We start from the raw sequence: 26189 nt of genomic DNA, 5'->3' as shown, positions 1-26189 counted from the left end.
CGGGGCCTCCGCCCCCCGGCGGGGCCGGGCCGGACGCGCCCGAGCGGAGCCGAGCGCGGCCGAACCCAGCCGAGCCGAGCGCGGCCGAACCCCGCCGAACCGAGCTCTGCCGAGCCCGCGCGGAGCCGGGCGGAGGCGAGCGGAGGCGCGCGGAGCCGAGCGGAGGCGAGCGGAGCCGAGCGCACGATGTACTGCGCGTACCCCGCGGGCGCAGGGTCGCTGCTGTACTGCTGCAGCGGCAAAGCGGTAAGCGCTCCTTCCCCGCCGAGCCCCGCGCTCCCCGCTGCTCCCCAACTTTGCCAACAGCAAAGCCAGACCAGGGGAAAAAAAAAAAAAAAATCGGCGCGTTCCGCTATTTTTTTTTTTTTCGGGAAAAAAAAAGAGGCAGGAAAAGCTGGGAAAGGTCCGCTCGCCATCTGGAGGGGGGTGGAAAAAACGGGAACAAAAATTCCTTGGGATGGAAAAAATGTTTGGGAATGTTTGGAAAAGCGAAGGGAGTTTGGGACCAGGAGGATGCGGCCGCATCTGGACTCAGGGGAAAGGCTGGCATTGATTATTCCCAGTTTTCCTCTGGAATTCTGCACCGGCCGCAGCCCTCGGGGCCTTTTGTTTGGGATATTTTGGGAAGAATGCGCCGACAGGATGTGGGGAAAGAAAAAACAAAACTCCGGGAAAAGCGATCCAAAAATTCCCCAGAGCTTCGAGTCCCTGATCCCATTCCAATTTTTTTTTTCCCCCTTTTTTTTCCTCTCTTTTTTTCCTTATTTTTGTGGAATTTTTCAGGGAAAAAAATCCCATTCCTTGACGTGGAGCTTCCCAAAAGTTCCTGCGGAGTTCGGGAATCAAATCCGGGAGAGAATTCCCAGCGACTTCCTTGGATTGAAATTGGAAATTTTTTTCCCTTTGGATTAAAATTCGATTTTTTTCCCTTCGGATTTAAATCGGAAATTTTGGATTTAGTTTGTGGTTTTTTGTTTATTTGTTTTTTTCCTTTGTATTTAAATAGGAATTTCTTTCCTTCGGAATTTCCTGGGAAGGAGAGAAAATAGGGAGACAAGTTGTGCTCAATCCCAAGCTTTGGGAAATCTTTTCCCTGGATTTTCTTTGGGTTTGATTTTTTTGGGGAAGCAGCTGAAAACAGAATTCCCAGGGAATGCTCCATGGATTTTTGGGCGGAATTCTGCTGCTGGAATCGTGAAATTCCCCAATTCCCAAGCCCTTCTGCAATTCCTGCTTTTTTTCTTCCCTTCTTTTCCCTTGCTGCCAGACTCCGGAGTTTTTTGCCTTGGGACTAAACAAAAACCAGAAAAAACCAATAAAACCCCTGAAATCATTCCCAAAAATCCCAGCGGGTGGGAATTAGGGAACAGGAGGCCTGGCCAAAATTGCAGGTGGGATTTGCTGCAAGTTGCTTCTTTTTCCTGGATTTTTTTCCCATTTTTCCCTCATTTTTTCCCCTTTTTCTCATTTTTTCCTCATTTTTCCCCTTTTTCCCCCCTCATTTTTCCCTGTTTTTTCCTTTGTTCCCCACCTTTTTTTTTTTTGACGTTCCCCCCCATTTTTTCTTCTGTTTTTCTCCATTTTTCCACATTTTTTTTCCTTTTTTCTCAATTTTTCCTTTTTTTCCCATTTTCCCTTTTCCCAGTTTTTTTCCCCACTTTTTCCCCCAGGAAGTCCAGGATTCCCTGAACTCCTCGCAGATGCTGCTCCTCAGCAATTCCCAATTATCACAGCAAATATTTGGGAATATCCAAAATATTCCCAAATATCTCAGAAAATTCAAGGTTTGGATGGGGCTCGACCAATTAATTCCATGAATTAATTAATCAGTTAATTCCTGCTTTTCCCCAAAATCCCATGGAGCAGGAATGGGAATTAATTTTATTTTTGGAATGGGATTTTGGGGGATTTTCAGCAAGAATTTCTTTGGATTCAGGGAAGGATTTTTTGGGAAAAAAACCAAAAAAGCTTTCCCAAATCCCGGAATTCCAGGCGGGAATTCCCTCAGAATTGCAGAGGTTGGGGTTTGGGAGGGATGGAGGATGGGAAATCAATCAATCAATCAATCAATCAATCAATCAATCAATCAATTTTGGATATTGCAGGGGAAATCAATAAATAGTCAATCAATTAATACTGAAGTTAAAGGAATCAATCAATCAATACAGCAGTAAAGCAAGATATCAATAGGAAAGAAAAATCAGTAAATAATCAATCACCCTTGGATATTAGGAAGAAAAATCAATAAATAGTTAATCAATATTGCAGGTAAAGGAGGCAATCAATCAATAGAGCAGTCAATCAACCATTCTTGGATATTGCAAATTAAAATAATGAATCCATCAATATTAGAGCTAAAGGAATCAATCAATAAAGCACTTAATCAATATTGGATATTGGAAAAAAAACTAATCAATTAATCAATATTAGTGCTAAAGGAATCAACCAATAAATAAACCAAGCAAGCATTCAATAGGAAACAAAAATCAATAAAGAATCAATCAATCAATCAGTATTGGAGCTAAAGGAGTCAATCAATAAACCCACTCAGTCAGTCTTAGATATTGGCAATAAATCAATAGATGAGTAAACCCAGAAGTAAATCAAGGAATCAATACTGGGCATGGGAATGAAATCAATCAATCAATAAATCCATAGTGGAAACTGGAATTCAATCAATCACTCAATCAATCCGCCAGTACTGGATACTGGAAATAAGGAAATCAATAAGGAAATCAATCCCTTAATCAATCAATACATCAGTATTGGATATTGGCGCTAAAGAAATCAATCAGTCAATCAATCAGTCTTCCATACTGCACCTAAGGGAATCAATCAATATCAGATATTGGAACTCAATCAGTATTAAAAAGTGGAACCAAAGAAGTCAATCAATCAATCAGTTCTGGATATTGGAACTAAAATAATCAATCAAAATCCATCAATCTGTAGAGAGAAATGTCTGTAATTGATTATTAATCAATAAACACTTGCCTCGAAAAGAGGAGGGATTTCTGTTAATGAACAGGAATTGATAAAGGAGAATGGAATTAATAATAAATTAATTAATGTTTCTCCAGAAATCAATCAGTAAAGGATCATTTATTAATTAATACTTGCCTAGAAATTAATAATAAATAAATCAAATGTGTATAAAAAAGATTCATTAATAAATACTCATTGATAAATAAGAATTCAATAATTATTACAGTACTAAATTAATAAAAAATAGATTAATATTTCCCCAGAAATCAATCAATAAATGATGGTGAAAATAAATATAGATATTAAATGGGAATATTTAATATATTAATTAAATTTTATATGTAAGTATAAAATTTCAGACATTGAATATATAATAATATGAATTTATACAAGAGTATGAAATTAAATATATTAATATGATAATATATTCATAGCCTTAGTCTAATAGTAGGATAATTAAAGTATTAGTATGTTATTAAATATAGTATTGTGGTATTAAATGTAGATATTAAAGATATTAATATATAGAAGTGTACTGATATATTAAATATTAAAAATTAATTAGTATTAGTGTATATCAACATTGAAACAGAATATATTATTTATACTGAATATATTAAATATATTAAATCTAGATGTTAAATATTAATATATTTCATATTGATCCTAAGTGTATTATTGGTACTGAATGTACACATGAAATACAGAAACAAATAAATGAAGATATTGAATAGGAATGCCAGACGTACTAATTACTGACACTGAATATATTACACATGATGGTAAATATAGATATTGAATATTAATACATTAAATAGAAATATATTGAATATAAATACCAAACATATTATTGATACTAAATGTATTACAGATATTATAGCTCTTCAATATGAATACAATAAATATTTATAGTGACTATATTAAATATTCTGTTTAATATCAATATTAAGCCAATATTAACATATAATGAATGTAGACACCAAATACATTATTCTAATTAAAACAGATAATAAGTGTTAATGTCTAGTAATTATTGATACTGATTGTATTAAATCTTACATTAACTATAGATACTAATTAAGAAAAATATATTAAAATTTGATTCCAAATATATGAAATAATTTATTAGGTGTGGATATTAATTTTCCTATATTAAATATGATAAAGTATTGATGTGAAATATGAATATATTCAACATATTAATATGGTGTTCAATAAAATACTAAAGACACACTAAATATGAAATTAATTATCGACGTTTATTCTGATATTGAATAGATCCTAAATATGACATTAAAGGTAGGTATTAAACATTAATGAATAAATATAACTATGCTATTAAATAAAATAGTTAATATTTATATATTGATAATTAAATCAATATTTCATATTTAATATTTAACACAGATTATTAAATGAGATGCAGATATAAATTTATATATTATAGATATTGAATATAAATATGTTACAGATATTAAAGTGATAATAAATGTAGATATTCAACCTATTAATACTGATTGATAAACTAATTAATAATATCAATATCAAATAACCAATCAAAATGAAATTGATAAAATGCAAAAGAACTAAAAATGGAAACTAAAACAAAAATGTAAAAGACAATTTAAAACATAAAAAGTAAATATCACTGGCTAAAAAATTATAAATCAATAATCAATATATCGGTAAGCACTTGAGCAATGATTGATATGTCAATACAAATAGTAAATAAATGTATTTTCATATATAAAAATTGATATGTTAATATAGAAATAGAGCCATAATCAACATATGAATATAAACAGAAAATAAATATATCAATTATATATCAATGTATCAGAAATCAATACACCAATAACCAATAGATCAGTGCGTCAATAGAAACGGGAAATAAGTGTATTTTTAATATTATATTATTGTTATATATTTATTTGTAATTTTGTTATTTATTTAATTGTTTATATTAATATGTTATTATTGAACAATCATTTTATAAATAAATGTGTTTATTAATTGATCTATTAATATACGGAAATACAGCAAAATATCCATAATGAAGATATGAATGTAAATAGAAAATAAATATATCAACTATATCTCAATAGATTTATAATCAATAGATCAATAATCAATAGATCAATGTAAATAATAAATTAATATATTTCTGTGTCAATGTAAAAACACAAAAACATAAAAATAATAATAAATATGCAAATATATGAACATCATTTATAAATGTAAAAATGATACTTAATATATTGATAATCAATAATCAATATAAATAGTAAATTGCTATCTTCATATAGTAATTAAAATACAAAATTATGACGATATAGAAAATAAATACATATATAAATATAGGAACATGAATTTTACATAAATCTAAGAATTATATTTAGTATAATCCATAACCAATGGACACATGAATATGGAAAATATCAATAAATATGGAGATGTCAGTGCATAAATAAGAATTTGGGATTAGAGCAGGGGAAATCTCAATAGTTGGAGAAAAAATCGAAATGAAATAGAAATAAAATGGAATTTGAATGGAAAATAAATACAAATTAAATAGAAATTTAATAAAAAATAATTCGAAATTAAATAGAAATAAAGTAGAAAGGATACAAGAATGAAATAGAAACTAAGTAGATCTTGAATGGAAATAAAATAAAAACTGAAATAGAAATAAAAATAGAAATCAAAATTAAATAGAAATTAATATAGAAACGAAGAGAAATAAAGGGAAATCAAATAGAAAAGAAATTGAAATAAAATAGAAATTCAATGGAAATTAAATAAAAAATCCAATAGAAATTAAATAGTAAGGAGCAGAGAAACAGAAATAAAGTAGAAATTAAAATTGAAGTAAAGTAGAAATTCAATGGAAAATGGAAACAAATACAGAAAGATATAAAAATAAATAGTAATTAATATAGAAATTAATATAGAAAAAAATAGAAGAGAAATAGAAATAAATAAAAATAAATAAATAAAATTTTAAATTATAATATAGAAAGAAATAGAAAAAATATTTAAATAAATGTAAAATTTAAGTGGAAATAAATAGAAATAATTAAAAATAAATGTCAAAGTAGTTAGTAATGGAAAATAGAGAAGAAATGGAAATATAGAGAAATAGAACATATAAAAATAGAGCAAATCTGGAAAAATGTGGAAAATTTAGAACTATAGAAAAATAATGAAAATACAGCAAAATATGGCAAAATACAGAAAATATAAATTTTCTAAAAATACAGAAATATTTATGGTAAAATTGAGAAAAGAAATGAAAATTGGGAAAAAATCTAGAAAAGCAGAATATAGATAAAAACAAAGAAAATACATGCAAATATATATTAAAAAAAATAGAAACCTAGAAATTAAATTTTAAAATAGAGGAAAAGAAATGAAAGTGAGAAAAATAGAAGTGATGGGAAAAGATGAAATTATGGAAAAATGGAGAAAATATTTAATAATCTCGAAATGCTCAAATATGGTCAAAACAGAAATAAATAAAAAATAAAAATATCTAGAAAATATTTTTAAATGGGGATATTAAACAGTGATTGATTTCTCATTATCAGTAATTAATATTTAAGGAATATTTCCAAAAAATCGAGATCTAATCCACCAAGAAATCTGGGGAAAATCCCCAACTTTGGGAAATTATTCCTCTTGGGATTTGATTGTTAAATTAATAAAATTTATTAATTTATAATGTGTACATAATTAATACATATTTACTAATCATTTTTATCCATAAATTTTTAGAAAAATTTTTTTTAAATACTAGTTTTTTAAAGAAAATTTTTGAATTGTTTCATTTTACTAATAGTTTTAAATAAATAATTAATTTCCAAATATTTATTAATGTTTTTAATTCGAGTGAGTTAATTATTAATTGAAATGAAGATTTATGGGGGTTTTTGGATGGAAACTCAAAGAAAAATGGGATTTTTTTGGGAATTATTTGATCGGAATTCATCATTTTTTTCAGAATCCAACATTCACATTTTTTATCTCAATTTTCCCAATCCCAGATTTTTTTATCCCAAAAATTCCCCAAACTCCAATTCCCACCAGAAAAAAAAAAAAAAAAAAAAAAGGATCAAAATCCCAGAGAAATTTGGGAAAGATCCTATGGAATTCCTGGGATTTTCCCAAATTTTTTGGTATTTTCTCGGTGTTTTCCCAGTAATTCCCAGGAAAAGTCTCGGGGTTTTTTTCTTGGTCTTGTCACTGAGGGAGCTTGGAATTCTGGGATTTTGGTGGGAAGGGATTTTTTGGGAATTCTGTCTGGGAATTAAAGGAATTTTGGCTGGGAATCTGGGAAGTTCTCTCTGGGAAATCCGGGAATGCCAGATACGAGGGTACCGAGGACAGGATTCCCAAAAACACCCGCAGCCTCTCCGTCCTTTTCTCTGGAATAACCTCGGGAATTGTGGGGCCTCCCACTGCTTTTTCCCTGATTTTTTTTCCCGGAGTTCAAAGCTGGAAATTTTTGCTCCGGGTTTTTTTTTCCCTCAGCTGTTCCCAATTAAAATCCACAAAAAAAAAGCCCTGGAAGAGACGACAACATCTGCTCGGGATTTGGGGATCCGGGGGCGTTTCCTTCCGGCCTTTTCCCGGGAATGTTCCCGGTTTTCCACATGTGGCCGGAATTAGGGAGCGGCGGCTGCAGAGGGGCGGGAGCATGGAGCTGGAAATAAAGGAATTTTCTTCAGGTTTTAGTGAGAAAACTCCCTCCTTTTTAGGGAAAAATTCCCTCCATTTTAGAGAAAATTTTCCTAATTTTTAAGGAAAAATCCCCTTATTATTAATGCATACATTCCCAGATTTCAATGGAAAAAAATCCCTCGGTTTTAGAGAGAAATTCCCTTATTTTTTAGGCAAAAAAGGTCCTCCATTTTAGAAAATCATTACCTCCGTTTTAGGGCAAAATTCTCTTCTTTATAGGGAAAAAAATCTGGGAATTTCTGGCTGGCAATCTGGGAATTCTAGTCGGGAATTCTGGTCGGGATCACTCCGGCACCTAAACACCCAGAAAATTCCGACCCTTGGGATGATTCCAGCGTGGACACTCCTGTCAAACCCTGAACCCTGGGATCCAAAATCCCAGCTTTGGGAGCAGAGGATCCAGGGTCTCCCATTCCGGAGGATCCGGGGATGGGAAGGGAGGGATGATCCCTGTTTTTCCCCGCAGGTGTACGCTCCGTCCGCCAGCACCGCCGACTACAACCGCGACTCCCCGGGATACCCCTCCTCCAAACCCGCCGCCAGCACTTTCCCCAGCTCCTTCTTCATGCAAGGTGAGCCGGAATTCCGGGAAAGCCCCGGACAACACGGGGAAGATCCGCTCCTTTTTTTATTTCTGGGGTTTCCTGTCTGTTTCCAGCCGCTCCCTTCGGTGGCGGTGGAAGAAATGGGAATTTTGTGGTTGGGATTCAGACGGGAGGAGGACAAAAGCAGGGAGAAACCCATGGGAAAGTGTTCCCAGAAGTTGGGAAAATCTGGGAAAATTTGGCTTTTAGCCATGTTACAGGTGAAATGGAAGGAAAAATTCCAAACTTCGGGATCATTCCAGGACCGAAATGCCTGGGAAATTCCAGCCTTAGGGATAAATCTGGTTCCAAAATTCCCAGGAAATTCTAAATTTTGGGATCATTCCAAGTTCTGGGATCGTTCCTGGGCCAAAACCCTCAGAAAATTCCAAACTTGGGGAAAAAAGGGATTTTAAGTCAAGAAAATGGGAATTGGAGGGGGAGGATTCTTTTGAATTTTGGGGGAAATTTGGGAATTTTAGGGGGGGAATTATGGAATTTTCGGAGGACCCTGGAGGATTCCAAACTTTGGGATCATTCCAGCACCAAGATTCCTGGAAAATTCCAACTTCTGGGATAATTCACTTCCAAAACTCCCGAAAAAATCCAAACTTTGGGATCATTCCTGGATCAAAATTGAAAAATTCCAATTTTTTGGTTGTTCCAGCACCAAAACTCCCGAAAAAATCTGAATTTTGGAATCGTTCCCACTTCCAAACCTCCAGAACATTCCAGCATTTGGTATCAAACCAGGACCAAAACTCCCAGAGAACTCCAAACTTTGGGATCATTCCAGGTTTGGGGATCATTCCTGGGCCAAAAATCCTGGAAAATTCCAAAATCTGCGATCATTCTGGGGAAAAAATTCTTGGAAGATTCCAAATTCTGGGACCATTCCAGCACCAAAATTCCCAGAAAAATCCTGCTTTTGGTCTAAACCCACTCCCAAACCCCTGGGAAATCTCGAATGTCACGGCTTTCCCGCGGGATTCCCGTGCTGATTCCCGGGTTTCTGCTCCCTCCTGCAGATGGGCACCACGGCAGCGACCCCTGGAGCTCCTCCAGCGGGATGAGCCAAGGCAGCTACGCCGGGATGTTGGGAAATTCCTCCCACCTGCCCCAGTCCGGCAGCTACTGCAGCCTGCACCCCCACGAGCGCCTGGTGAGAGAATTCCCGGCATTCCGGGCACCCCGGCCGGGCGCTCCCGAGGGCGATGGCCCGGCACGTGTTGGTGAATTTTGGGGAATTGTTTTCCCATTTTGGGGGATTTTTTAGGATTTCTGGAGAATTTGGGGGGCTTGTTTGTGGGGTTTCAGGAGTAGTTTTTGAGGTTTTGTGGGGTGGAGTTTTTGGGGATTTTTTTTCTTTTTAGTTTTTGTAGGAGAATTTTTAGAGAATTTTTGGGGGAATTTTTGGAGAAAATGTTTTGGGTTTTGAGAATTTTTTGGAGAACTTTTGGGGGATTTTCAGAGATTTTTGTGGGAATTCAGGGGAGTTTTTCTGTTATGTTTTGAGATTTTTTTTGAGAATTTTTAGAGAATTCTTGGGAAAATTTTTGGAGAATTTTTGGGGGGGGGAATTTTTGAGGATTTTTGGAGATTTTTCTTGAGGACTTTTGGGGATTTTTTGGGGCAGTTACAGGGTGGGGGTTTTTTTGAAATTTTTGGGGATTTTTTTGCAAAGTTTTGGGAGGAATGTTTGAGAAATTTTTTTGGATTTTGAGGAGTTTTTGGAGAATTTTGGTGGAGAATTTTGGGGGATTTTTGTGGAGATTTAGGAGGGAACTTTGGGGGTATTTTTCCAGATTTTTTTGGGGCCGATTTCTCGGAATTTTTAGTGACTGTCTTGGGGTATTTTGGTGTATTTTTTGGGGGTCCCTGAAGTGCTGACATTCCCAGTTTCCCTGGTTTCTTTCCCATTCCAGAGCTACCCCTCGCACTCCTCGGCCGAGCTGAGCTCCAGCCTGCCCCCGATGTCGTCGTTCCACCGCAACTCCAACTTCAGCTCGTCCTGCACGCCCCCGGCCAACGGCGCCGAGCCCATCCTGGGTGAGCCCCACGCGCAGGGACAACGCCACGGAAAGGCCACGGGCGGCCGGGACCCTCCGGGGAATGTGGGGGAATGCTGGGAGTGCCTTTGGGGATTTGGAGAATTGTCTTTATTTTTGGGAATGCGTTAGGATTTTTGAAGAGTTTTTTAGCAGTTTTGGGGCAGGATTATTTGGAATTTCTAGGGAATTTGGGGGGATTTTTTGAATTTTTTTTTTTTTAAGTTTTTGTATTTTGGGGAATTTTGGCGGGATTTTTTTGGATTTTTTGAGATTTTTGGGGATTTGGGGGGATTTGTTTGAATTTTTTTTCTTTTTTTTTATTTTTGGGAATTTGGGGGGTTTTTTTGATTTTTTGAGATTTTTAGGGATTTCGGGGGATTTTTGCGAATTTTTTTATTTTTGGGATTTTTGAAGAATTTTGGGGAATTTGGGGAATTTGGGGGGGATTTTGGGGATTTTTTTTTTTAATATTTCTTGGAATTTGATTTTTGAGGAAATTTTTTGGATTTTGAGGATTTTTTTTTTTTTTTTTTTTTGAGATTTTTGAGGATGTTGGAATTCTGAGGATTATCCTGATTTTTCATGAACTTTCCTGTTAATTCCCAAAATTCCCTTTTAGTCCTCAGTTTTTTCCTTTGGAATTCCAGGAAGAGGATTCCCAAATTTTTCCCATTGTTTTCACCTCATTCCCCAAAAAAAAATCCGGGCGTCGGAACGAGTCCACCCCGACATTCCCGATGGATTTTTCTGAGGGAAGAACGATACGCGAACGCGGGGATGGATCGGAGTTCCTTCCCTGTGGAATTCTGTGCCTCTGACGGGGTTTTCTCCCGCAGCCTCCCGCGGCAGCGGCGGAGCAGCCGGCGGCTCGCAGACCGGGGACGCGCTGGGAAAAGCTCTCGCCTCTGTAAGGAGCCTCGGGGCCTTCGGGGATTCCCGGGGCTTTTCCTTCGGAATGTCCAGGGGAACCCTTGGGGGAAAAAACAAAATGGGATTGAGAGGGGAAAACCATGGGAGCAGCAACATTCCCATTGCGGTTATTCCAGGAAATTCCCATTCCCGTTATTCCAAGATACTCCCATTCCCGGTTTTCCTGGATATTCCCACCTCAAGGCAACAGGACCTGGATAAATCCTGGAATATTCCTATTCCTGTTGCTCCGGGAAATTCCCAATGATTTTTCCCACTATCCCAAAATTTTCCCAGATTTCCATCCCAACATCCCAGGAAATTCCCGCTCCCAATATTCCCCAAAAATTCCCAAATTTTTCCATCCCGATATCCAAAAAAAATTCCCGAAGTTGCACCCCAAAAACCCAAAACAGTTCCCAAAACAACCCCCAAACCTTGGGGCCTCATCCCAACAATCCCGGGGCACAGCTCAGCATTCCAGTCTCTCGGTGCGTGTTTCTGGGGGGATTTCCTGGAATAATCCTGTGTCGTTCCCGTCTTTTGAAGATTTATTCTCCAGACCACACCAACACCAGCTTTTCATCCAACCCTTCGACTCCGGTCGCTTCTCCCCCTTCTCTCGCAGGTACTGTCGCTTTTGTTTTCGCTTCCCAAAAAATTGTCCCGGTTTTTTTTGGGAAGAGAGGGTCAGGAGCAGAATTCACAGAACTTCCAAGTCAAAATTTCTGAAATGCCCAAAATTTTAAGTGAAAAATGCCAAGACATCCCAAAGAAATCGCCCTCCCCCCAAAATTTGGCATTTTAGTTTATTCCCATTAAAAAAATGGGATAAGGAAAAAAAACCCAGCCTAAAATTTCCCAAATTCCCCAAATTTCCAGTCTAAAATTGCCAGAATTCCCCCAAAATCCAACAGGAAATTTTTCATTTCCTGGGGAATTTTGGGAATTTGGGATTTGATTCCTCCCATGAAATTGGACAAGGAAAGAATTCCTAAAAGAAATGGGAAAAAGTAAAAAATCCCAATTAAAAAAACGGGATAAGGAAAGAAGAATTCCCATTAAAAAACTGGGAGAAGGAAAGAATTCCTGGAGAAGGAAAATAATCCCAGTGAAGGAAAATAATCCCAATATTGTTGCTTCCCTTCTTTTTATCCCAAAATTTTCCTGGCATTTTTGGAAGAGATAGTCAGGAGCAGAAGTCCCAAAATTTCTAACCCCAAATTGCCGAAATTCCCAAAATTTCCAAGTGAAAAATGCCAAAACTCCAAAAAAATACCCCCCAAATTTGGGATTTTAGGATTTATTCCCAATTTAAAAAACCCAGAATAAGGAAAGAATTCCATGGAATGGAAGATGAATGAAAAATTGTCATTAAAAAAAACCTCAGTAAGAAAAGAAATCCCATTAAAAAAAGAGAAGGAAAAAAAATTCTTAAAAACCTGGATGAAGTAAAAAATCCTATTTTAAAATAAATGGGATAAGGAAAAAAATCCTACAAAAAATCTGAGATAAGGAAAAAATTCCCAAAAAAAAAAGGATAAGAGAAAAATTCCTAAAAATCCCAGATAAGGAAAAAATCCCTTTACAGAAATCCAGGGTAAGAAAAAAATTTCCCCCCAAAAAAGGGGGGGAAATGGGAGGAAATTGGGAATTTTTAAAAAATTTTCACAATTTTTGTTATTTAATGGCATTAATTAGCAGACAGGGCTAGGAAAAAAAAATGGTTATTAAAAAAAAGTGGGATGAGGAAAGAATTCCCAATGAAAGAATTCAGGATAAGAAAAAAATTCCCAAAAAAAGTGGAAAAAAAATCGGGATTTTTTTTTTAATTTTAATGATTTTTGTTAATTAATGTCGTTAATTAGCAGGCTCAGCAGTTTGGTCTAGGAATGGAGGGGGAGCGTCTTCATCACCCAATTATGAGGGGCCCTTGCACTCCTTGGTACGTCTTAATGAGCGACCTCCTCGTTAATTAATACCTCATTATTTATCGATCATTATTTTTTAAATATTAATTATTATTAATTTGTCATTTTCCCGGATTTTTTCCGCCTTGGAAAAGCGGGAAGGAGCGCGGGAGTGGTTGGAATGAACAGGTCATTGGTTGGTCTGTAATTAGGGCCCTGGTTAATTAATTATTCATCGGTTGATTAGCCACATAGTATTAATTTTGGATTAAGTACTTGTCATTTTCCTGGAGTTTTCCCGGATTTTTTCCAGCTCAGAAAAGCGGGAATGAGCCCAGGAATTGTTGGGATGAAGAGTCCTTGGTTGATCTTAATTAGCACCTTCGTAAATTAATTATTCATTTAACAATTATTCATTGATTATTACTTAATTATTCTTAAATTTTGATTATTAAATTGTAATTTCCCTGGATTTTTCCTGATTTGTTTGGGCTTGGAAAAGCGGGAATGAGCACAGAAATTGTTGGGATGAGGAGTCCTTGGTTTCTCTTAATTAGTGACCTCATTAATTAAGTATTCATTGTTAATGATTCATTAATTATTCATTTTTTATTCTTATTATTATTTTAATTTATTTGTTTCATTAATTACTTGTCATTTTCCCGGAGTTTTCCTGGTTTTTTGGGGGTCTCGGAAAAGGGGGAAGGGTGTGGGATGGAGATGGAATTTGGGAGAAAGTTGGAAAAGTCCTGGAATTAAGGAAAAAAAAAAATCCAGGAATTATAGAACAGTTCTGAAATTAGTGAATTATTTGGGAATTAGGGAAAAATCCCAAAGTTTTGGAATCCCAAATTCCCAAAGTTTGGGGATTTTCCTGTTGGTATAGGGGGGAGGGTTGAAAATTTGGGAAAATGCCTTAATTTTTTTTTGTCGTTCTCGTCACTTTTTTCCGCTTTTCCTTTTCCCAAATCCCAATTTTCCTTCGGAGTGTCCACTGGATTTCCATTCACGAGCAGTCATGGAACCCATTTCGGTCTGGAAAATCCAAATTCCTTCCCCTAAAAGAATTCCAAAAAAATACCCCAAAGAATCCCCCCAAAATCCCAGAAAAGTCAAAAAAAATCCCAAAAAAATCCTCAAAGTTCCCTGCAAAATGCCCTCCCCAAATCACAAAAATTCCCCAAAAATCAAAAAAAAAAAATCCCCCCCAGAATTTCCCAAACATCTCCAAAAAATTCCTCCAAAAATCCTCAAAATTTTCCCCAAAAATTCCCAATTAAAAAAAAAATCCACAATAACCCCAAAATTCAAAAAATCTCAAAAAAAACTCCCAAAAAATACCTCCAAATTCCCCCAACATTTAAAAAAAATTTTCAATATATTGCGAATACTTTTTTAAAAAATTACAAAAGAATCCAGAAAAAATCCCAGAAAATTTCCTAGGAATTCCCCAAGAAATATCAAAATGTCAAAAAAAATTTAAAAATCAAAAAAATTCCAAAACATTTCTGAAAAAAATCCGAAAATAATTTCTCAAAAAATTTGCCAAAGATAAAAAAATCCCCAGAAAAAATCCCAAAATTCCCCTCAAAATCCTGAAAAAATCCTAAAAACTTCCCTAAAGAATGTCCAGAAATCCACAAAATGTCCTCAAAAAATCACAAAAATTTTTTAAAAAAGCCCTAAAAAAACTCCAAAAACGTCCTCAAAATGTCTCCCCCCAAGAAATCCTAAAAAATTCCCTAAAAAAAACCTCAACAATTTTTCTCAAAAAATCATTAAAAATTACTCCCAAATTTCCCAAGGAATTTCTTAAAATTCCCCCCGATTTTTCGTAAATCTCACACTTTTTCCTGCAGCAGAGCCTCATCGAGGATCGCTTGGAACATTTCCTCAGAAAGGCCCCCAGAAATTCCCACCAAAATTCCCCAGAAATAAATGAAAATACCAAAATTCCACAAAATTGTCCCAAAAAATTCCCCCCAAATTACCAAAAAATTTTTTTTAAAAATTTAAAAATTCCAAAACTTACTAACAATTCCCCCAAAAAATGATAACAATTCCCCAAAACTTCACCAAACCTCCCCCATAATTAAAAAAAATCATAAAATATTCCTCAAAAAATCTCTAAGGAAAACCCTCCAATATCTCTCAAAAACTCGTGAAACCCCCCCTTAAAATTTTTTTTAAAAATCCCTTAAAATCCCCCAGCAATTCCAAAAAAAAAAAAAAAAAAAAAAAAAAAAAAAACCACAAAAAAAAAAACAAAAAAAAAACACCCTACAAACAGGAACATTTTCTTGGGAATTTTTTCCGGAATGCCAAAAATCCCCAAGAATTTTCAAAAAACCCCAAACAATTTCCCAAAATTCTACAAATAGTTCCAAAAAAAATCCCAAAAATTCCCCAAATATTGCCCCAAAAATTTCTCCCCAAAATGACAAAAATTCCTGTGAAATACACAAAAAAAATCCCCCAAAATAAAAAAAAAACCCTCAAAAAAACTTTTGAAATGCTACAAAATTTTTAAAAAAACCTTCCAAATTTCTGAAAACTTCCTAAAAAAAAGTTCAAAAATTTTCTCAAAAAATCCCAAAAAATTCCAAACTGAGCTGGAAATTTTTGGGGGATTTTTTTCCTGGAATTTGACTTTTTTCCAGTTTCTTCTCTCACAGCACAGCCCCATCGAGGAACACTTGGAGCGATTCCTCAGAAAATCCTCCAAATTCCCCCTCCCCCAAAAAAATCCCCGAAACAGTCCTAACTACTTCCCAAAAAAGCCCTTTAAAAATTTCCTGTAGAAATAAAAAAAGTCCAAAAAAATCCCAAAATTCTCCCTAAGATTCCCTCAAACATCCCAAAAAATTCCCCAAAAATTCCCCCCCCCAAATCTCTGAATATTCCCCAAAAAATCACAAAATTTCTGATTAGTTCCCCTAAATATTCCCAAAAACCTCCCAAAGAAGTCCCAAAAATTTCTAAAAAAATCCCAAAAAATTTTATCTAAAATTTTCTAAAAAAATCCATGAAAATTTGCAGAACAATTTCCCCCCCCCAAAACACCCTGGAATTCCCAAAAATACACTAAAACATTCTAAAATACATCCCGAAAAGAACCTTAGGAATAAAAAAAAAATCCCAAAATTCCATATAAAAATCCCCAAATTCCCAAAAATTTCCCCAAAAAATTCAAATAAATTCCTCCAAAAATCCCCCCCAAACTCAAAAAAAACCTCCCAAAAAATAAAAAAACCTCCCTAAAGTGCCACAGAAATTCTTTAAAATTCCCAATATTTTTCTTTAAAAATACCCTAAAATTTGAGGGAATTTTTTGACATTTTTGATAAAAATCTCTGACATTTTTCCTGGTTTTTTTCCCCAAATTAGAGCTGCATCGAGGATTACTTGGAACAAAAATCATTGTGTTTCCTCAAAAAATCCTCCTCAAAATCCACAGATATTCCAAAGAAATCCCAAAAAATTTCGGCCAAATTCCAAAAAAATGAAAAAAAGGCACAAAAATAAAAAAAAAAATTTAAAAAAAGTTGTAAAATTTAAAAAATATTTTTAAAATTTTTGATTCAAAAAACCCTAAAAAAATCCAAAAAATTCTCCAAAAATACCCTCAAATTTTCTAAAATTTCCCCTAAAATTTCCCAGAACTCAAAAAAAAACCAAAAAACAAAACAAAACCAAACCAAAAAAAAAAAAAAAAACCAACAACTGGCAAAACTTCTGAAAAAATCCCCAAATCCACAAAAATTTCCAAAAAGCCCCGCAAAATTCCAAACAATTTCCTAAAACCAAATTCCCCATAACCTCTTAAAAATTCGAAAGAAAATCCCAACAAATAACCTCAAAAACAAAAAAAAACCCCAAAAATTTTCCTAAAAAAAAAAACCCTAAAAAATTCAAAAAAAAAAAGCCCAAAATGCCCACGAGTTTCAAAAAAAATCCAAAAAAATTGCCAAAAATGCTGAAAGAATTGCCCCATAAAATCAAAAAATTCACCAAAAATGTTCCAAATCCTCCTGACAAAGCCCTGAGAACCCCTAAGAGCCCCCGGAGCTCCCCGCGCTGTGCCGCCCGTGCTGCGCTCCGGTGCCGCGGTTGGGCGCGGCGTGACGGGCGCTCTCCCGCCTCCCGCAGCAGAGCCGCATCGAGGACCGCCTGGAGCGCCTGGACGACGCCATCCACGTGCTGCGCAACCACGCCGTGGGCGCCGCGCCCATGGGCGCCGCTGCCGGAGACCTGCACGGGCTGCTGGGCGCCGCGCCCAACGGCGCCATGGCCGGCCTGGCCTACGGCTCCGGCATCCTGGCCAACCGGCACTCCCTCATGGTGAGCCGGCACTCCGGGGGAACCTTGGGGGTGGTTTGGATTGTTTGGGGACTTCCTGGGGAGTTTGGGGGGGAATTTTTGGGGTTTTTTTGAATTATCTGTGAATTTTCAGGGAATCGTTTGGAAGTCTTTAGGAGATTGTTCTTGCTATTTTTTCAGAATTCGTGGGGTTGGTGGGTTTTTTTATTTATTTTTAGGATTGTTAGGGGGAATTTGGGGGGGATTTCTTTGGGGAATTTTTTGAGGAGTTTGGGGGGATTTTTTGGGGAAGTTTTTTTGGGAAATTTTCTGGAAATATTTGGGAATTTGGGGGGATTTTTGTTTATTTTTTGGAGATACTTTGGAGAGTTTGGGGTGATTTTTTGGGAATGCTTTGGTATTTTGGGGGGAATATTTGGGGATTTTTTTGGGATTCAGGGGATTTTGGGGGGAATTTTTTTGGATTTTGGGTAATTTGGGTGATTTTTGGATGATTTTTTGGGAATTTTGGGTGGGGGGATTTTTTTTTGCAGGAATTTTGAGGAAATTTTTGAAGGATTTGGGAATTTTTTTTAGAATTTTTGGCATTTTCTTTGTCGGGTTTTTTTTTTAGGATTTGGGGGAATTTTTGGGAACTTTTTGATATTCTTTGGGAATTTTTTGAGGATTTCTTTGGGATTTTGAGGAGATTTTTTGGGATTTTTTTTATTTGGGGAAATTTTGGGGATTTTTTTGGCATTTGGGGCAATTTTGGGGGGTTTTTTTGAATTTTAGGGGGATTTCTTGGGGACTTTTTGGCAAATTTTGTGGGATTTGTGGTGGAATTTTCAGGAGAGTTTTTTTTTTAATCTCGGGGGGGTTTCTTTTTATTTCCCAAGATTTGGGATTTTGGGGGGGATTGACCTGGATCTCTCCCTCAGGTGGGGGCTCACCGGGAGGACGGCGTCGGGATCCGCGGGAGCCACTCGGTGCTCCCCAACCAGATCCCGGTGCCGACGCTGCCGGTGCAGTCGGCGACGTCGCCCGAGCTGAACGCGGCCCAGGATCCGTACCGGGGTGAGAATGCCTGAAATCCCAAAGACATTCCCAAAAAGCAGCCCAAAACTTCCCCAGAAATACCCCCAAAATTGCAAAAAACCCAAAAAATCCCAAAGAATTCTGACAAATTCCAAAAAAATCGCCAACAAATTCTCCCAAGATTCCAAAAGAATCCACAAAATTTCCTAAAAAATTCTCCCTCAAAATTCCCCAAAAATTCCCCCCAGAAAATTAAAAAAAATTTCCCACATTTCTGAAAAATCCAACAAAAAAATCCCAAGAATTTCCCACCAAAAATTCCCCCAAGAGTCCCCCAAAGATTTCCCCTAAAAATTCCAAAAGAAATACCCCAGTAATTCAAAAAAAAAACCCAAAAAGTTGTTCAAAAATATCCCAAAAATTCCACAAAAAATAGCCCCAAAATTTCCAAAATAATTTCCCCCAAGAAAACTCAAAAAAATCGCTAAAAAATATCCCCAAAACATCTAAGAATTCCCAAATGTCTCTGGGGCCAGGAAAAGGAAAAATTGGGGGAAAATGGCAAAAAGTGGGGGGAAATGAGAAAACAATGGGGAAAAACAGTGGGGAAAAAACGAAAGAAGTTGAAAGAAAAAGGGAGAAAAGGGAAAAAATGTGAAAAAAGTGGGAAAAAGCAGGAATATCACTGGGAAGAAGCTGGAGAAACGCTGGATCCCAAATTCCGTGTGTTTTTTCCCAGGGATTCCGTCGGCGCTGCAGGGGCAGAGCGTTTCCTCGGGGAGCTCGGAGATCAAATCCGACGACGAGGCCGATGAAAATCTGCAGGATCCCAAACTGGCCGAGGAGAAGAAGCTGGAAGAGGAGAAGAAGGAGATCAAATCCATAACTAGGTCAAGATCTAGGTAACGGGAGAGAAAACGGGGAAAACACGGGGAGAAAGTGGGGAAAAACAACGGAAAGAAGTGGGGGGAAAGGGGGAAAAAGCAGGAAAGAAGTAGGGGAAAAAGTAGGGGAAAAAGTGGAAGGGAAAAAGGGAAAAAAAGCAGTGGCAAATGGGGGAAAAATGGGAAGTAGTGGTGAAAATGTGGTGGGAAAATGGGAAAATGAAGAAAAAATGGGAAAAGTGGAAAAATATGGGGGGAAGATGGGGAAAAAAATGGAAAAAGGTTGGAAAAAACTAGGGAAAATAGGAGAAAAAAGGGGGAAAAACCAGGAGAAAAAATGGAGGAAAACCAGGAGAAAAATTGGGAAAAAGAAGAGAAAAGGTGGGGAAAAAAGTCATGAAAACAAATGGGAAAAAGCAGGGAAAAAATGGGAAAAAACTCCCCAAACATTCCCCACAAAAATCCCCCCAAATCCCTTTTTTTGTTTGGCATAATTAGAAATTCCTGGTTTTTTTATTTTTTCCCACCTTTTGCCCCCCAGTAATAGCAATGACGAGGATCTAACCCTGGGTTGAAAACCTGAGCAGGAGAAGGAATTTGTCCTTTTCCACTTCCCACTCCTGTTTCCTTGGGATTTCTTTGGGGGGGAGAAAAAAATTACAGGGGGATTTGTTTGGAAAAAAAGAGATAAAAAAATCTCCCCAAAATTTAAATAAACACTCCAAGACTTCCAAAAAATTTGACAAAATCCACAACAACCTGAAAGGAAACCCAACAAAATTCCCCAAACTGTGAGAGAAGCGCGAGGCGGTTTGTCGGTGATTAGCAACGCGCGTTGTGGGCCCGCAGCAATAACGACGACGAGGACCTGACGCCCGAGCAGAAGGCGGAGCGCGAGAAGGAGCGGCGCATGGCCAACAACGCGCGCGAGCGGCTGCGCGTGCGCGACATCAACGAGGCCTTCAAGGAGCTGGGCCGCATGGTGCAGCTGCACCTCAAGAGCGACAAGCCGCAGACCAAGCTGCTCATCCTGCACCAGGCCGTGGCCGTCATCCTCAGCCTGGAGCAGCAGGTCCGAGGTGCGTGCGCCGGCGGCGGCTTCGCTGTCGATTCCGCGCGTTGGCCTGGCTTTGGGTGGGATGCTGTCTGAATTCGTTAGGAATTGTTTTGGAATTTTTAAGGAATCTTTGAGGGGTGTTTTTTTTAACATTTGTTGGGCTTCTTAAGGATTTTTTTGAGAAATTTCTTCATAATTTTGCAGATTTTTGTTCACATTTTTTTTTTACATCTTTTGGAGTATTTTAGGATTTTGGGGGGAGTTCTTTTGGGTTTTTTTTGTTTTCAATTCTTGGGATTTTTTTAGATCTCTTTCAGAATGTGTTTTTGCATTTTTTAGGAATTTTTTGGGGATTTTTCCAATATTTTTTAGGACTTTTTTTATTTTAGGAGGATTTATTTAAATTCTTGGGGGATTTTTTTTAATTTTTTGGTGGATGTTTTGAGAATTGTTTTGGCTTTTAATGAGACTTTTTCAGTATTTTCAGGATTTTTTTTTTTTAAATTTTAAGGATTTCTTCAGTGTTTTGGGATTCTTTTTTTTCTTGTTTTTACGGAAATTTTATGGGATCTTTTGGCATATTTTGGGGGATTTTCTGGAATTTTATTTTTAATTTTTGGGGGGATTTTTGGGGTGTTTTTTGGGATCTTCTGCAACTTTTTAGAAAATCTTTTTAATTTTTAAGGACTTTTTTCGGTGTCTTTTGGCATTGGGGTTTTTTTTTTTTTTAATCAAAATATTTCAGTAACTTTTCAGGCTTTCATTTGAATTTTCGGGGGACCTTTAGGAGCGTGTTTTGGGGGGGCGGTGTTTGGGATGTTGGAGTGCTTTGGGTTTCCCATGGAATGTTCCCTTTCCCTGGAATGCCCCGTCTCCGCGCTGGCGCCGCCGTGTCCCCGCAGAGCGGAACCTGAACCCCAAGGCGGCGTGCCTGAAGCGGCGCGAGGAGGAGAAGGTGTCGGCAGAGCCGCCGCCGCTGGCGCTGCCCGGCGCCCACGCCGGCATGGGCGACGCCGCCGGCCACATGGGACAGATGTGACACCCAGGTGGGCACCGGGCCCGCGGCGCTCCCGGGAAACGGCCGGGACGGGACGGGATGGCGGGGTGGGCACCGCGGGCGTCGGGGCAGCGCTAGGGGCAGGAATTGGGATCAGGTGTCAGGATTGGGTATTAGGGATGGACATTAGGGTTAATATTAGGGCTGGGTGTCAGGATTCGATATTAAGATTACTATTAATATTACTATTGGGGTCAGTATTAGGATCAGATATCAGGATTGGACATTAAGGGTGGATATTAGGATTAATATTAGGATTGGATATTAGGGATAGGTATTAGCATTCAATATTAGGGATGGATACGAAGACTGAGCACCGGGTTGGATATTAGGGTTAATATTAGGATTGGATATTAGGAATAAATATTAGGATCAGACATTAAGGTTAGTATTATGGGTAGCTATTAGGATCAGCCCTAATAACCAATTCTAATATTAATCCTAATATTGAGTCTAATACCCAGCCCTAATATCGGGGTTAATATTAGGGCTGGGTATTAGGGATAGGTACTGGCATTCAGTATCAGGGATGGCTATAAAGACTGAGCGTCGGGGTTAGGATATTAGGGTTGGATAGTACGGATATTAGCAGTGAATATTAGGATTAATATTAGGGCTGGATATTGGGATTCAGTATTAGGGATGGATACTAGGATTGAATATTGGGGTTGGATATTAGGGTTTAATGTGATGAGATATCAGGATTAGATATCGGGATTGGTTATTGGGTTGGGCATTAGGATTCGGTATTAGGGTCCGATATTAGGATTAATGTTAGAGTTGGTATTAGGATTCCATATTGGAATTGTCTGTTAGAGATGGGTATTAGGAGTCATATCAGGACTGGGTATTAGGATTGGGCATTAGGATTAATATTAGGGCTGGATATTGGGATTCAGTATTGGGATTAACATTGGGATTGTCTACTGTGATCAGGTATCAGGACTGGATATTGGGATTACTGTTAGAACGGGATATCAGGGCTGCAGATCACACAGAATATTAATATTAATACTAGAATTGAGCTGGAAAACCAATTTCAGGATTCCCTAAAAAATCCAGGAAATTCCCAGAATTTTCCCTTTTCTCACCAAAATTTCCCCTTTTTCTCATCCCAACAGGTCGGAGGCGCCGGAAAAATCACGATTTTTTCCCCCAAAATCTCTTTTTTTTTGGTAAAATCCCGACAAGTCTGAGCGAATTCCGCCATCCCAGACGCGCCAGATTCCTGAGGAAAAAAATTCCCGAGGAAACGTTTCCCGGAAAAACGTCGGAAAAAGGAAATTCCGAAGGGAAGCAACTGCTCAGCGAAAAATCTTCTTTTTTTGGGGTTTTTTGGTGTTTTTCCGCACTGTGGGACGACTTTGTGCCTAAAAAATTCCTGGATTTGGGGGTTTTTGGAACAAAAAAATGGAAGAGATCCTAAAAAAGAAAAAAATCCTAAAAAAAATAAAAGAAATGGTGAAAAAGCCTAAAAAAATATTCAAAAATTATGAAAAAAAACAAAAAAAAAATTTAAAACTTGTTTTGAAAAAGGAAGAATTTCCTTTAAAAAGGAAGAATTTTCCTAAAAAAAGGGAAAATTACCTAAAAAAGGAAAAAAACCTTAAAAAAGGAAAATTTTCCTGAAAAGGGGAAAATTTTCTAAAAAAGGAAGGAATTCCTAAAAATATATAATATTCCTAGAAAAAAAATTCCTAAAAAATTCAAAAAAAAAAACCCTAAAAAAATTCCTAAAAAAAATCTCTAAAAATTTAAAAAAAAAATTTTAAAATTCTTTTAAAAAACATAAAAAATAATAAAAAGTTCCCAGATTTGTAAAACCTGAGGGGAAAAAAAATAAAAAACAAAAAATATTTAATTTCAACTCGCAATAAATAATAAAAATAAAATAAAATAAAATAAAAGTGTACTTCCGAAGAAAAAAAGAGCAGGAAAGATAAAAATAATAATAAAAATAAAAAACGACGGGAATCAAAAAATAAAAAAAAATTCCCGGAAAACCAGCGAGAAATGGAAAAAAATGAAAATAAAAATACAAAAAAAATTCCGATGTCGTTTTTAGCCATTCCATAGGGTAGGAAAAAGTAAAAAATAATGAATCTTATACAAAAAAATATATAAATATAAATATATATATAAATCTATATCAGAAATTTAGTGAAAAAAATGAAGTTTTTTGCTTTCCTTCCTTTCCCGTTGGGTTTTTTTTTTTTTTTTTTTTTTTTTGGAGAAGCTCCTGGAAAAATGAAAATTTCAAAGAAAAGAGGGAAAAATGTGAAAAAAGTAAAGACAAAAAGCCCAAATTACAGGAAGGGATTTTTACAAAAAAAAGGGAAAAACGAGAAAAAAAAATCTGTTTTATTGTAAATACAAAACTTTTCGGGGCTTTTTCCCTCTTTTCCCTGTTTTTTTTTTTGGGAATAACCTCGACCCCGGTGGGATTTTTTATTGGGAAAAAAATGGGATTTTTGGGGATTTTGGGGATATTTTAGGGTTGGATTTTGCAACCGCTGTGCCTTTCTAAAGTTTTTTTTTTTCCCTTTTATTCCCAAAAAATGCCTTAAAGTTCCTCAGATTTGTTGCACTTCGGAATTTTTTGGGAATTTCTGAAGGAATTCCCGGATTTTCCTGAAATTTCCCTTCTTACCATGAGAAAAACTTGGAATTTCCCCCCCTTTTAGCCCTAAATCTGGGAGTTTTCTTTTTTTTCCACCCCACAGTTCCACAAAAACCTGGATTTTCCCTTTTTCTTCCCAAGTATTCCACAAAAATCTGGAATTTTAACTTTTCCAGTCCAAAATTCTACAGAACCGCAGAATTTTTCCTTTTTTTAACCCTAAAATTTGGGATTTTCCCATCCCCAAATCTCCCCCAAAGAAATCCCAGGAATCCCTGTTTGTCATTTTTGGAATCCCTGGAAAAAATGGGAAGGAAACGGGAAAAAATGTGGAAAAAATGGAAAAAAAAAGGGGAGGGGGGGGGAAGGGGAAAAGTGGAAAAAAACAATAGGAAAAATGGGACAGAAAATGGAAAAAAACCTGGAAAAATGGAGAATAATTGAGGCTTTTGTCAATTTTTTGGAAAAAAAATCCAGGAATGGAATGTTTTGGGAATTGTGATTGCTAATCCATGTTTTTTCAGGATTAAGGGCAGGTTTGGGGAAGAAAATAGGGATTTCGGTGGGAATTCCCAATTTTCCCCATTCCTGAAAAAAAAAAAAAGTGAATGAGTGGAATTCCTGGAATGTGGAGAGAGAAAAAATTTGGAATTTGGAGCTGGTTTGGGTGAGGTGAAGGGGGTGAAAAATCTTGGGATTTGCCGGAATTCCAAGGAAAAATCCTGATTTTTTTTTTCCAGCAGATCCCAGAATTCCAAGGGTGAGAATACCGGGAAAAGACTTAATCCCAAATTCCCCATAGAACAGCACCCAGGAATTATTTTTCCTGGGGGAAGAAAAAAGCGGGGGGAGAAATCCTGGATTTTCCCTATTTTTCCCTATTTTTTCCCATTTTTAAAATGTTTTTTCTGATTTTCTCCCTTTTTTCCCATTTTTTCCCCGGTTTCCTGATTTTTTTTCCCATTTGCCATTTTGTCCCTTTTTTTCCATTTTTTCCCATTTATTTCCATTTTCCCCATTTTTTCCAAGCTTCCTGAACATTCCAAAGGGATGAAGTTGCTCAGTCTGAAATCCAGAATTTTCCTGGATTTTTCCCATTTCTTCCCTTTTTTCTTGTTTTTTCCCCCTTTTTCCCCCCGTTTTTCCTATCCCAAGAGAATTTGGTAGGTCCAGGATCAAAAAAATCTGAAAAAAGCCCCAAAACTCCCGATTTATTTTTTTCCCACTTCCACATTCCCAGGAATTTTCATTCCCGGAATTTTCCGAGGGTTTTGGGGTCTTTTGAGAACTTTTAGGGGGGCAATTCAAGGAATTGGAGAAGAAAAAACTGAGAAAAAAATGGAATTTGAAGAAGGAAAAATCCATTTAAAAATTCCAAAGGAATCCAAGGGAAAAAAAAGAAGTAAAAACTGAGGCGGAGAAGGAGAAATTCCAACAGATTTGGGGAGGGCAGGATTCCGTGGTGGGGGTTTGGATTTGGGGGATTTTCCTCAGTTTTTCAGGGGAAATTTCAGGATTTCTTGGGATTTTTTTTTCTAATTTTTGGGATCTCCTTCGGGAATTTTAGGGCAAATTTTGGGAATGTTTTCCCCTTTTTTTTTTTTTTTTTTTTTTTCCCCGAAAATTCAGAAACATTCCCAAGGAAAAATCCTTGGAACTAAAAAAAATAAATTCTAATGACTCCAAAAAAATTTTGTATTTTTTTGGGGTCCATTTTTGGGGGGAGTTTTTGAGGAAATTTTAGGATACTTTTTGGGATTTTGGGGGGGAACTTTGGGATGAATATGGGGATATCTTCCCCCAAAATCCCAAAGAACAGCCATAAAAAGACCTCAGAAGTTAAAAAAAATCCAACAACTGAAAAAAAATTTGGCTTTTTTGGGGTTAATTTGGGGATTTTTGGGGGGCAATTTTAGGACTTTTCCTGTTTTTTTTCCAGGAAATCCTGGCGGCATCGGTTATTCCCAAATTTCTTTGATTTTTTGGGGGGAAAAAAACACAAAAAATTTCCTGTCCAAGGGTGAAAACTGCTGAACTTTGTGGCCTTTTTTTCAT

The 26189-nt window shown here is 36.7% G+C and overlaps 1 protein-coding gene across 8 annotated transcripts; it reads left to right on the top strand.

Annotated features, from left to right (window-relative positions):
- The first annotated feature begins 50 nt into the window (after nt 1-50).
- On the top strand, nt 51-23688 carry LOC134546454 (transcription factor 4-like). Of its 8 annotated transcripts, none has more exons than XM_063389273.1 (13): nt 51-246; nt 8192-8297; nt 9338-9471; nt 10235-10358; nt 11197-11267; nt 11819-11897; nt 13141-13214; nt 17332-17520; nt 18420-18555; nt 19256-19418; nt 20250-20479; nt 21360-21503; nt 22636-23688. In XM_063389273.1, exons 1-12 carry the CDS (start codon nt 187-189, stop codon nt 21494-21496), a joined length of 1503 nt encoding a protein of 500 aa, XP_063245343.1. In that variant the 5' UTR covers nt 51-186; the 3' UTR covers nt 21497-21503; nt 22636-23688. The 8 variants fall into 8 exon arrangements, with proteins under 8 accessions (XP_063245343.1, XP_063245345.1, XP_063245341.1 ...); XM_063389275.1 differs by having other exon boundaries at nt 17329-17520; nt 19256-19406; XM_063389271.1 differs by having other exon boundaries at nt 17329-17520.
- The last annotated feature ends 2501 nt before the right edge of the window (nt 23689-26189 follow it).

The sequence above is a fragment of the Prinia subflava genome, unplaced genomic scaffold (assembly GCF_021018805.1).
Source record: "Prinia subflava isolate CZ2003 ecotype Zambia unplaced genomic scaffold, Cam_Psub_1.2 scaffold_87_NEW, whole genome shotgun sequence".
NCBI lineage: Eukaryota > Metazoa > Chordata > Aves > Passeriformes > Cisticolidae > Prinia > Prinia subflava.
Note: the sequence above shows the minus strand (reverse complement) of the source record. Positions and strands in the feature narration are given on the sequence as shown.